This window comes from Aptenodytes patagonicus, chromosome 1 (assembly GCF_965638725.1).
Source record: "Aptenodytes patagonicus chromosome 1, bAptPat1.pri.cur, whole genome shotgun sequence".
NCBI lineage: Eukaryota > Metazoa > Chordata > Aves > Sphenisciformes > Spheniscidae > Aptenodytes > Aptenodytes patagonicus.
The window spans coordinates 16,427,675-16,441,290 of NC_134949.1; the positions used below are offsets into that span (position 1 = coordinate 16,427,675).

The 13,616-nt window shown below is 39.2% G+C and overlaps 1 protein-coding gene across 3 annotated transcripts in view; it reads left to right on the top strand.

The window, feature by feature from the left end:
• The first annotated feature begins 1,778 nt into the window (after positions 1–1,778).
• The window catches only part of KIF21A (kinesin family member 21A), a 76,961-nt gene continuing 65,123 nt past the window's right edge, over positions 1,779–13,616 (top strand). Inside the window, exons 1-3 of one of the 3 annotated variants that reach the window (XM_076328899.1) lie at positions 1,779–1,883; positions 4,082–4,117; positions 5,432–5,481. In XM_076328899.1, the coding sequence (XP_076185014.1) occupies positions 1,818–1,883; positions 4,082–4,117; positions 5,432–5,481 (152 nt within the window). In that variant the 5' untranslated portion in view covers positions 1,779–1,817. The remainder of the gene's footprint in view (positions 1,884–4,081; positions 4,118–5,431; positions 5,482–13,616) is intronic. The other 2 variants (XM_076328912.1, XM_076328906.1) reach the window with 2 other exon arrangements.

Consider the following 13,616-nt stretch of genomic DNA (forward strand, 5'->3'; position numbering starts at 1 on the left):
TTAAATGTATGACCCTTTATGAAAGCTTTATATAAGCCTTAGCGTAAGACCCTCCCTGGGCTTTAGGCACTACCAGTATGCCATTACCACATTATTTTGTGTGAATTCCTAGTTTTCATTTCCCGGCAAAGTTTCTTCTTAGCTTAGGTATTGATCCTGGAAAACCTTGTGTGCACCTCCCTTCGTGCATTGTCCTGTTAGGTCTCATTTTAGCCAGAGGAACTCTTCTCTTGTCTGATGTTAAGTGCTCAAAGGAATGAGATATTTGGTCACAAGTTTTGTGGCAGGGACCATAGCCATCTCAGCTAGTTTTACTGTGGTCCTGATGTGTAAACAGTTACTGTAAGCTTAAATTTCTAAGGCAATTTGAAACAGTTTATTTTATATTAGCACTTTCAAAACAAGTATTCTACCTCCAGTGCATGAGGGACTATGAACTCTTATGCAGACAAACCACAAGTGATTTGCATTGGTGATTTCTGAGACCAGCTGGGAAATGCCCGATTTTAGAAGCATTACGTGCCAAGAAGAGCTGATTTAATTCAGTCAAGACAAAGAAATGGGTTTTGACCTTGAAGAAGCTTGTCAGGCCAGACTTTTCTTTCTGTCCCCAAGGAGCTTCAGCCAAGTGTTCAGCAGACAGAAATGATCCCAGGATCAGGTGTTGCTGCTTTGTGTGCGCTGGAGCTGAGGGAGGCTGGCAGAGCAGTGCCCAGGCTAGCGGCTGCGCACTGAAGAGGAGGATTGTTCCAGAAACAGAGGCAGAACCTCCCATGCCTGTAACATAAAATTGAGAGAACTGCTTTTAATTTATGTGAGCTACCTGGCTGCATGATTTATCTGGGTTTTTTTTAAAGTGACTTTGCATTAATAGTTTTGGAGTTCTGGTTGGATTTGTAATCTAATCAGGGAACCTGAGCCTTAATGCAAAATTAACTGCACAGCTAGAATGCGAAGCAGAAAGTACTTAGCCTCACTGCTATGCCAGCATAGATATTAGTTGTTTAAAGCAGATACAAGTAGCAAGGAAGTAGCTAGTTCTTTCTGGATTTTATTCGCAGTGTGTATGTCATGAGTTAACTTTGTAGTTGGCATGTGAACCTGTCAGTTTACATTGTGGTGCATTACCAGGGTGCGCTTATTTCATGGACGTGCTCTGTCCTGGAGGTAAAATTTTGCTGAAATGCTATTACCAGTATTATTTTTATTAGTGGTAATTCCAAACTGTAGGCTTGCTAGTGCAGTGAGGTCTGCATGCTAGTAGCAATTAAACCAGGAGAATGACTGTATCTCCACAATGATTCCCACACTGAATTTGCTCAGCCTAGCCAACAAGGACTTTCTACCTGCCTGGAGTGGAAGCTCAACTGTTAGAAAATCAGGCTTTCTTCGACTTAAGCCATTCTCTAATACATTTCTCCATTTTTACATAGAGGATGTACTTCTCTACTGGCAGTGGGGAAATTTAATACCCTAGGCAATGTGGAAGAAGCCATAGTGGCTGCAGCTTTTTGCCCAACGTAGTTATCTTTGCCCAAATCAAGCAAATAAGAAGTTGAAATATTCCAATTATTCATATATTTAGTAAAATATTAAAATATTTAGAAAAAATTTCTGGTTTATCAGCCAGAAAGTTATTTTCCATGCAGTATCTACATTTAGACACAGGTCTTAATTTTAATTGAATTCCCAATTTTCTGCCAGAACTATTTTATTAAAAAAGCTTTTGATCATGCTGGTTTCTTGCCTTTCTCCAGGGTAATACATCTGAGTGTGTGCTACAAGTGTTTTCTTCTGTGAGAACTGAAGGTGTATAAATGAAGGGAACTGGATTTGTCTATGAGAAGCCACTACCCTGCACTTATGTAGTCCTATATTGCCTTGTAAGTCCTTCTGCATTACTTCCCTCAGACTGGAGAAAAGGCTGAGGAAGTGAAATGGTGGCAGCTCAGCCCTTGGTGCAGTTATTGCTGTGGTGGAGAGCTCTCTTCCTGCTAGCCTTGGCATGTTAATTCGTGTGTGGAAACTGGCTTTCCTGTGAAGTTCCAGATATCAGTGGACATTTTTGCACAGATGATGTTGAACAAGGCCCTGATAGTCTTCACAGCAGCACCAACTGCAGACTTGTTTCACTAGTCAGCTGTGACCAGTCCCTTTCTTTTCACTTCTCTTGTTATTTAAGCTCTAATTACTTCAGGTTTCCATTGGTATTTCCATATAAATGCTAAATAATTTCTCATTAACAATTTTTTTTTCTCCTGTCCCCTCTCCACTATACCTGAAAATCAGCCTGCAGTTAACAGAACAAAAGATTATGGCCTGTAGTTAATCCAAGTTTTGCACCTGGTTGAAACTTCATGGGGAGTGTTGTTAGAATCAGTACCAAGAGGCTTGCAAACATCTCAACTGTTGGGGGATTGGAGAATGGGAAGGTGTGTGTGTGTGTGTGTAAGTTTGGGGACTGTCACTTTATATTTGCCTGAAATGCTGGCTTGCAGCAAAAGAGCATCCAGCATAAGCATCCTACTGAGCAATCAATTTGGAGCATGACTCAGTGAGGAAAAATGCTACCTACTGAATTTCTAGCATAGTTTCCTGAATTGCCCTGACTTTTAACTAACTGTTTAGAGGCCTTCTTTTAAAGCATCATCTGAAGCCAAGAAAGAACAGTGAGGTGGTCAAGTCTTCACAGGGCAGCTGAATACAGTGTCCCTGCATAGGAACAGAAGGATGGAAGAATTCATCTCTAGCTGTTGCTGCTAATGTGGATGTTTTTGTAGCCTTGCAAATAGGATGAATAGACATAAAGGAAAGAATTAAAATTGGGGATCGACATTCAGACATATAAAAATGTGTAGCTGAACCAGAAGGACTGAAGAAAGTGGATAATATTGTTCCTTTCTGTTTTGCAAGTTTTAAAACTACTAAATAAAGCAAGTGGGTTATTTTCCCTTACTTTGCACAGTTAGGATTTACCAGGTCAGAGCTTTCAGTCACTGCTTGAACAGTCTACCTTCTGTTTTGAAACAGAGCAACTTCTGTTCGTTAGAAACAGTCAACAATAAATATGAAGAAATTTTCTGCAGTTTGCTTTGGAACTTGGTGGATCGGGTGTTATGGATACAACGGTGTGTGGTTTGTGTGTTGTTTTTTTGTTTTTTTTTTTTTAACAACGAGTGGCAGGAAAGTCATACAATGGTTTTTGTTCCAAGAATGTTGCACTGAAAATTAACAGAGTGAAAGCACTATTCAGAGCAGATTACTGAAACGCTGTTTTTAGCTGTCTTGTCCCGTTGTGAAGTGTCTGGTTGTTATTTTAGTAGTGTTAGCTAAGCAGTCATTTGAGTAATGATTAATGACAACTTGTAATTTTCTTTTAACTGACCTGATCCTCCTTTTCCTATATTGTATTATTTAACTTGGGAAGTGGCTTGTAGCTTTAGCTATAAGTACGTCAGTAACTTCGTGTTTGTTTTGAGTTAAAAGAAATTGGTGAAATGTAATTCTTGGACTTGTGACTCGTAAGTGTAAAGCAACCAACTGCTCTAGACTTGAGAATATATAACTGGGAAGATAAATTCTCTGTATGGAGGTGGAAGAAGTGAAAACAATTTTCAGAGCTACAGTCTTGGCATGAATGTGTCGTGATTTCTGGACTATAGCTCTAAGGGCTGGGAGAGTAAGTGTATGTGTGTGGGTAGGTGGATATGTGGGTGTTTGTGAAAATGAAAGGGAAATCTGGGTAAAGGAGGCAATAATTAAGAGTTCTCCTTTGCTGCAGACATAGGAAACCCTTTTAACTTTGTTTAAAAGTAATGGAGTACCTCTTCTTAAAAATTAGGTTATTCTGAAGAAGTAGTAGACTTCTAGAATAGACATACATTTAACTGTTATGAGGAAGAAATTGGATGAAGCCTAGTGTTGGTATGACTGACGGTTTTTTTGGTCATCTAGATAATCTTGCATTACATCAGTTTTTCTCTCATATTAAAAAAAAATATTTTCCTGTAGTGTATAAACATTGTTTTGTTTGCTTATTTCTGAATATACTTGTAGCACTTATTCTTGATTTTCTCTAAAGGTGCTGGTAACTTGGAATGTAAGGAAGTTCCTGAATGTATGTACTTATTCTTAAAATATTTCACTTAAATGCATGAAATAATTTTCTTTTAAAGTTATTCCTTTGACTTTACAGGTAAAAAAGATTTTTTTTTTGGGGTGTGTGTGTGCTGAAATAGTGTCATTGCTCCAAGTAGGAGCGTTCAACTTCTGAACCAGAAAGTCACTGTCAATTCTGTGTCTTTAATTGAAAATACTGTGTGGGCATTATTGGTTCATTCATCTGTGTACTGTGATGCTGTGGGCAATGTTTTTTGAAACCAGCTGTCTCACAAAACTGTGTTTTCAGTAAAGTTTGACTCTGGTAATTATACAAGTGTGCTTTATGAAGAGTTGACACCATCCACATTTGTGCTGAATGGTGTACTTTTTACGGGCTTCATGTGTTTGGATATGGTAGGCTGATTGGGCCCTGGCTTACAAGAGGTATCTGAATTACCCCAAAATCCCTGAACTATAAATGTGACTGAGTTTGCAGGTACTCAGACTGTGGTTTTGTGTGGCATGTGGGTGTGGTTTTTTTTTTTTTTAATTCCTTCCCCTTTTTTCCCTTACACTTAAATAAATGTTATACTGCAGCTTGGTAAAGCAGCAGTGACTACAGTATTTTGGGGAGTTGGATAGCCTATATTCACCACATTACTTTTGACAGTACTGTATTATCTCAGCTGAATTCTTGCACGCTAAAATTTCTGGAAAGAAAGTGTCTCTCAAATACTGGCAGCACTTGTTATCATGACTCATTGCTAGGCTGCTGGGCGCTGCACTCTTCAACAAGCTTTCCTTAAACTCTCTTTTGGTTAAGTTTTTTCATCTTAAGTTACATATAATGACATTTGTTTAGCAGATTTAATCTGTTAAGCATTCAGTCATATAGCAGAAAGATGCTACAGAAAGTGTATTCCTTTTCCTGATACTGCCCTAATTACATAATTAATACCAGGCTCTGGTAAGCTTTACCAGAAGTGTGACTCAGCTGTTCCTTACAGCTATGCGCTCCAGAGCAGGAATGATGAGAGCTGCTAACTTAAGTGTTAAAGCTAAATTTTGGAGGAAAAAACCCGCATAATTTTCAAAAGAAATACAGGGTGCCATGCTCTTTCTATTCTGTGACTTTATTGCATGATACAGATGTGCCTGCATTCCTGTGTGGTATGAAATTAATTTTAACTTTAGTTTTAGGAAGGCCTAACTCCTTGTTTCATTTATTGGTAATAAACCATAAATACTTCAGGTCTTAACAAATTAAACTTTGCTACATTTGCTTAGATCTCATTTTCTCTAAGATATTGTGTTGTTATTTCTTTTCTAGCTTTCCAAGAGTGGTGAGACATATAACACTAAATGTTCACAAAAAACAAGGCAAGTAGCACAGTAGGACAATTTTAAAAAAATCTGTTTGCCTTAGAAATGTGATTTCCAATATCAGTTTAGTTCTAATCAAATTGCACTTGGATTTGGAGGTGTTCCAGTTCTGTGCTTGGCAGGCACGTGGAAGCTTATGGTAGTGCTGCTTTTCCATCGCAGCTGACCTTGTCTTGAACTAGAAATAATCAAGGCCTGTACAAATCCTGCAGCACAGTCCCCCCTTCTCTCTCTCAAAAGTCAAATTGTTCTCAAAAGCTGGATTTCTTTGCTCACTGGAGAGTAAATTAGTCTAGGAGAAGTCGCAAGGAGGCTTGGATGAAAGCATTCATTCATGTTTTAAGGAAAGATGTTTGGAGGTCTACTAGATCTACTGGAGGGTCTTTTAGCCCTTCTCTGGGTGGTGGGGATGGGGAAGGGAGCATGCGGGGCAGTAGGAGGTCTGTGTGAGGGCAGGCTTGGGCCTTTCCCCTCCCCGTGTTTTCTTTTCTTGGCAAAAGCACAGGACTGTGCCTGTCAGTGTGAGGATGCCATCTGCATTGCACAGCCTGCTAGGCTGTTACAGAATTGCACAAGAATTAATCTGAAATCATACTGCTAAACTGTTTTCTGGCTAGCCGTAGCGGCTGCCTAGAGATGCAGCTATTGTACAGTGTGTCAGGAACCAAACGAAAGCAGCAGCCTGCAAAACCTCCTCAGCCTGGCGCTGTGAATGTAATCCCCAGCATGAACAGTTAAGGAGTAGATGAGCTGATCAGACGCAAGCTGCTGAAAAGGGTAATTGTTTTATGAAATTAAATTTGTGTTTAAAAATTAAAAAAAACCAAACCAAAACTGAAGAGGTAGAGGTTGAGTGTAGAGGGGGAGAACTGGGCAAATGTAGTTACAGCAGTGGTATGTTTCCTCAACTTAATTTAATTCCAGTTTTCCATTTGCTTCCTTCTCATTATGTGCAAACTGGAAGTGACAGTCTGCAGCAGTGAAACAAAGTATTCTGCATGTGTATTTTTGAATAGGGATTTTTTTTTGTTTGCAGTAAAATAAGTTAGCTATTGAAAATGTAATATCTCAGAGCCCATTTGGAAATTTAGTGGCTGATATTGCTGGATGTTTTAAGCTAAGGACTTAATGGTCATGTTTAATGGCTACATGGGGATTGAAGGGATGCTGATACCTTTGTATCAGTATCTTAATAGGACTTTGGAGTAAAATCTCGACCATATAGATCCTGCTTTAGTTTCTGCCACAGTCCTTAATACATTTTTATGTCCAAGCACTATGTGGGAAGTTTTAGTCTCTAGTATTGCCAAACTTGCATCAAGATACCTACTTGATGTGCCTGAAAGTTTCCTGCTGTCTAAAGGTAAGTATTGGTACACGGGCAAAAATCATCCGCCTCGCTTGTGCTTGCACAGGGAGCTGGTGTAAGTTTAGGCTGAGTAACACCTGGACTCTGCCTAGTTTCTGTGGGCTCTGGGCACACACAACACCTGCTGGCAGTGCTGAGCTCAGTCTAGACCATGGCAGCCATGGCAACTTTAGAGAAACATTGATGGGAGCGGTGCCCAAATCTTATGTAAGAGTGATTGAGTTACAGTCGCAGCAAGCTAGTGCTCGTTGCCCTGGCTGGGTGACTGGCATGTGCCCGTGCCTCTCGCAGGCGAAGCAGGTTCACAGGATAGGAGCTGACCCATGGTGGGGGGAAAGACTTGGCAATGTGCTGAGTGGCCAATTGCCACAGCTTGGCTGCTGAGCAGCGTCTCGTGTAATCACTGTAACTTGCATATCTGTAATTGCATGTCCTTTTTAAATCTTAATACCAGTATGTATCATACCAGTGATTGATATCATTAATATGAAATTGTACCATTAACTGATACCACTGAATACTAATGATTAAGGCATCCAGAAACTGAGTTAGTCTTTCTGCAGAAGTGGCACTGTTATAAAGGTACCCTGAATTTGTCTTAAGTGTTGCTTGCTTTTGTTTATAAAAGTGGCTTCTATTCCATTATTCGTTCAATCATTAAAGTACTTTATGAAGGCTTGGTTTTTTTTCTGCCGTTGTAGTAGGCACCTGAAACAAATGGATTCCACCCTGAAGGCCGTCAAGGGCTACTGATAGTACAGTATGTTTATGGCTTGCTCAGAGACAACTGCCTAGCTGGCACTTGAAAAGAAAAGCAGAAGACAAATGACCTGGATTTTACCTGTAGTTTACCATAACAGTGTAGGGGGTTATTTTGTTGCTAATCTTGGGAAGGAGTGCCATGTGGTATTATTTGTAGGCATTGGGTTTGAATTTTATTTGTATTTTGTGTCATTCTGAAGTGGAGTTAAAAAAAAAAAAAAATAAATCATTGTGCTGTTTCTTCCAAAGAAGTTGGGCTGGAAGGTGCGGTATTGACTTGTAGTACTTTTATACTTTTTATGAACTATGGGTATGTGCCTGTGTTTCTGGAGGAACAAAGCAGGATAAAAGCATACTAAAACAGTTCTCAGACTTTTCATACTTGTTTCACTGGCCACCAAAAACCTCTGGAAATGTTGAGAAGGCTGTTACAGAACTACATTTGTACTAAAGGTGTTGGATGGTAACTCGCCAAATATGAGCTTTTTTTTTTACCCGCTGGTGTTATTTAGCATCACAGACTGTGTTGCCACAGGCAGTGGAGGTGCAGGGGCCATTGTGCTGAGATGTGCTGGCAATAGAACAGAAACTCTTGATAGGTGATGGCTGCTGGCACGAGCCGGAAAGTTTGTTCCTGTGTCCTTATTGCTGTGTTAACAAGAGGTAGACCTGGCATTTGTCATATGCCAGCCTTTTTCATATCCTTAAACCCTGTTGAGAGGTAAAGAATTAACATACCGATCAGCTAGTTCAGATGAATGCACTCAGGTGCAATAGTTGTTCAGGTGCAATAGTTGTGGTGTCATTTGGAGGCGCTGATAATCATAGAATCAAGCGAGCTTCCAACATGTGCTAGCAAAAACACTGAAAAGTTTATGCAAGCAGAAGTATTAGGTGTCTTTGGGATGAAATCTGTTTAGTTTTCTTTACTCCCTCCTTGTTGTGAAGGAGTATGTTTAATGGGAGTGGTTTGATGAGCATAAATGTAATGGAATAGAAAGGAAAGGGAATCATGAAGCTGAAGTAAGGGCAGGAAGCTGTTTTCTTTTTTTCTGGTTTTGAAGAGTTTTGTTTGTTTCCCAGTTTGTATTGCCTGCTATACTTCATTAAATGTTTTATTAGGTGCTCTTGGATTTAATATTTCATATACCCACATGTGAAACTTAATTGTGCAAAATTTAATAGGCTTATTGTAGTAAGAGAGGAGTATTGGAGAGTCTTGGGGTTACAGGTTAACTTGTTTCCTGCTCAGCACTGCACGTGGTTTGAGTGATGCTTGAATTTATGCTTTTCTGAGCAAGGTGAAAACAGAGTCCTTTCCCCACAGCAGTTTTTAATGAAAAAGAACTTTACATGGGACTTCATTGTCATCTTTTCTTCTTTCTAACACACAGCTTCTGGCTAGTTATTGCTATCTGAAAGGTTAATCTGTGATTATTCCCCCCCCCCCCCTTTTCTTTTCTTTCTGTAAAACAAGAATAACTTGATGCTTTGCCCTTTATAGGTCACTCTTAGTAGTTCTTGTTTGCTTATTGCTATTCTGTACAGGTGCTGAAAAGGTATATGGTAAATGTTGTGATAATTACCTTTTGTTAGAGTAATATTTGCAATACTTCACATGGAGATGCAAAATAAAAAATTCACGGGTCTTGTTTAGTATATGAAATGAGATTAAGGGATGGCTTGATTGTAGATGTGTGGAGATTCCTGGGGAAAAATTAGATAATGGGGATGTTCTTAAATGAACAGGCACAGAGATAAAATTGTTCAGTAGCTGAAAGGGGATGTGTGTGTGTATGTATACCTATCTTTATCCTTATAAATCCATATATATAAAAATAATATATATTTAAATCACTGGGACAATTTTCCATCTCTAGAAATAAACTAAGATAGGATGCTTTTCAAAGGGATATTATGATATTATCTAGTTTAAACAGGAACCAATTCTGGGAAGTCTGATGTCTTGCATAACACAGGGTATTGACCTGATGATTACTGTAGTCCCTGAACTGTATTATCTGAGTCTGTTCTAGCTGACAATATTTTTAGCAGAGTCATTGTGCACCTATTCTACTGAGAGATTAGTTCTAGTACAATACAGTGTATTACTGTGCCACCACTGGCTATTTTAGCCCTCCCTAATTAGACAGCTTGTCTCAGTGTGCTGAGGCAGAATAGATTTAGGGGATTAAGTTTCATGTGTGTGGCCTGGAGGCTCTGCAAAGTACATGTAAACAAGAGTTGGGTGTGTTCGTGCTTTGGAGAGGAGGAGAGGGAAGGATGCAAGGCAAAATGTTTGGGAAGTTGCCACATCTAAGGAGATGTGATTGGAAATAGGTAGAAAGCACCCGATTGTATACAATTAAGAGAGTAGCCTGAAAAACAGGTGAGATGGGGCCACATAGAAGACAAAACGGGTGAAGTCAAATTCATCCTGGAGAAAAATCCCAGTGGCAGACTGCCAGGCTGGGAACTGGGGAAGGAGAGATGACCAAAATGAACTTTTTCACATTTTAAAGCATGGGCACTGCCTGCTTTGCTAACAGAAGTGACCACATTAAGACATGAGAGTGGGAAAGGTTTGGCTGTAAGCAGAAGGAAAAATCACTTTCCCAATTGATGGTGTGGGGTGGAGGAGGAAGAAATGTTCCTATAGGCAGTGCTGGAGCAGAATCCGACTTGCATGAGGACTATTACTTGCTGGACCACACATTCAGTGTGAGTAGTAAAACTTTGAGAGCCATGAGGGTCAGGTAATGCACTCACACTGTTCATAAGTAGCCAGAAATTAGGTTGCAGGTGAGGCATTTGTTGCTTATGCATTAAGGTTACCACATTAGCTTGGTGCTTAACTTATCAAGAGTTATATAGATTTCAGAGCATGAAGTATCCCTTGAGCAGACCTCAGGTTGGGTGATGAAGATCTCTTGTCTGCACATCCTTTTCGGGGAAGATGTTTTTCAAACCTGACATAGCCGTGGTCTCTCTCTGGTTGTTACCTCCCAACTCTGTGGCAGAGTGGGACATTGTGTAAGAGCAATTACAAAATGAGAAGGTAGTCTGACTTTGGGGTGAAGCTTTCGTGATGTGGTGAGTCTTGTGCTGTATATGTGCTGGTGAAACACTACTCTTTCTCTTACCCCTAGATCTGAAGGCAGTGCTAAGTTAGGGATGAAGGACACCATCATTGCTACTGGGTCTCTGGATGTTGTATTACAACCCAGGGGAAGTGATCGAGCCAGTAACAAGCTGCTAGTAGTGACACAGATTTCCATCAGCTCAGCTGGTCTCTGGAATGGTATCTTGCTGTGGCCTGATTATGGTCACACGTGCACTTGCAGCTTGCTGATGTGCTGGGTTTTATGGCAGCAGAGCACTCGGAGGTGCTGCCCGGCTGCAAGGCAGGGAGCTAGCTGGGAGGATTCTCATGGGAAGTCTCTGCAGGCTGACATCAAAACTGCTCGCTTGACAGTCCTGTCATAGCTATAATAATTATCATGCAAATCATTGATATCTTAGGCACGCTGTTCCTCTTTGTGGTCACTCTGAGCCTTTACTTAGTAGTAGAAAGGAAAAAATTATTTGGCACCTGTCATAATTGCATCAATTCCTCAGTGTAGAAAATTAATTTTGAACTTTTAAAAAAAATAGAATGAAAATATATGAAGAAAAACTTTTGTTTTTAAGTTGTCAGGCTTCATTCTACAAGTTACTACTAGAAGTCTTTCAGAACTGGGGGGAAGTTGGGTTTTTTGGGATGCACAAGAGGTTACTTAATTTTGAAAATGTTTTCCATTTTGTTTTTTTGAAAAGGTCTTTCTAGGCTTACTTGTACTAGAAAACAATGCAGTAAGTACCTCTGGAGCTTTAGAAGCCCTCAGAGTTCATGCTTGTAAGAACAATTGATTGCCTTTGTGCTGCCTGCACTGCATTAGTGACAGAATAAGAGTGCTTAGTTTTAAAAAGAAGCTTGCCCTCTGCCTGACTTCACAGCATTAAAATAAGGCAGTGTAATAACCTACGGAGTTGGCATTTTCTAAATATTGTGTTATAGACAGCATGCTACAATGTTTAATTTGCCCAACTTTCCAGTTGTGTAGAGTGCTTTAGGAAAGGCATATGACTAATTTCTCTTTGAAGACTTTCTCTCTCTACCTAGAAATAAAAGCTATTTTATTACAAAATCTTCATTAATTTAGAAGAAAGTAACTTTATTACAAGCTTCTGCACATATTCATCAGGTTTTGTGTTTAGTGGACACAGGTGCTAGTGGATCAAGTTGGTTGTTAGTGAAAGAGCTTCTTATTAGCATTCTTATTTCATTTAAAGGAAAAAAATTATGATAATTATGCTATTAGAGAGAAAATCTGTGACCTATATTACACACTCCGTGTCCTTAAATGCAAACACTATTTGTAGAATATTTATGCCTATTTTACACATCATAAATCTTTCCTTTAATGATATTTTTCAAAGGTTTGCTTAATTTCCACTCCACACTAAGAGAGTGTGCTGACAAGAGAGGTACTGCCTGATCATTAATGAACTTCCATAAAGGAATTAGTGTGCAGAAAACCTTATAAATAATTTATGGTTATTCTCTAGTGTCACACAGTGGGATATAATGAAACCTTTAAAATGAAAATTCTGAAAAGTACTCCTGACAGTCATGCACATACCTGGGTGAAAAACTTGTAATCTGCAATAAAAAAAGATACATCATGCTCTGTGTGATTTGTACAGGATATTTCTAATTTGTACTAAAGTATATGTGTGCTGATATAATTTGAATTAGTCTGCAGCAGTCCACTCAGTTGTTGGAGACTAGCGCTCTCTGCATCAGCAGGCATTGGCACAGTCGCAGTGGATCAGTAGGTAGCTGTGGGCCCTTATGTTTCCATTCGATTTTGGAACAAGTTTCGTGTGTTTGTAGTGTAGCGTTTTGGCTTAGTTTCCTCTGAAAGGGGTATAATTTGTGCACACTGAAACTGCTCTGTGATCCAAACCAACACGTGATAAGTGAAGATGTAAGGGGAATTTGCTTCAAGACAGCACAGCTACTCCAAATCAAACGCTAATGTAGACATGGCTCTTAAAGCACAGAATATGAAATGAGTATGTGCCTTTAAAGTATATCTGTGTACACAGATCTTCAACTCTGACATTGTGTAACTGAAAGTAGCTGCACCGAGATAAATATAGGTACTTGAAGTTTGATGTAAATGGAGAATCTATATAAAATATTCCATGATTTTGTTTGTATGTAGCTGTACTGTTGATGTTTTATCACCCTTATATGTAGCCTTATTTGTCCCCTGTCTTTTAAGCTGCACGCGTTGTTTTTTTTTAAATTTGGTGCTGCTTTGAGAACTTGGAAACACTTTTTTAAAAAAAGGTAATTTTGTAAACAAATTATTAGTTAATTACAGCTAGAATAGTATGTTATGTTGGCCAGAGTTTTTCTTCCTGATAGTTAACCATTAAACCAATTGAATCACAAACTTCCACAGTCGTCTTCGGTTATGGAGCCAGTACATTAACTCAATATTGACAAGATTGCAAGAACATTAAGAATGCAGAGGAATTAATAAAATGATAGAATATAAGAAGTCTGAGATGGCTGTATTCTACGAAGTAGTTTGTCAGAAACCGAACTGAAATAAAAGCTGAAATTTGTCTCAGTGGGGAAATAGTGAGGAATGAGACACCCTTACCTTTAGAACTTGTTAGATATTGGTTTTTTTCTTTCCTCTGAAGGTATGCTGCTTCACTGAAATCAAACATTTCACAGCATTGAAATGTCACAGTTCTGCCTGTGACAAAGCTCCTTTGCTGTCAAAGGAAAAGAAGGAATGTGAGCCTTCTCCTTGCTCTCATAGAAAGGAGACTTTCATTTAAGATGATAAGTAGGCTTTGGGGGTCCTTGCTCCCAAATTACTACTTAAACTATCCTGCATTTTTTTTTATGTTTCTGTTGCTATTAAAAAAAACCCAAACA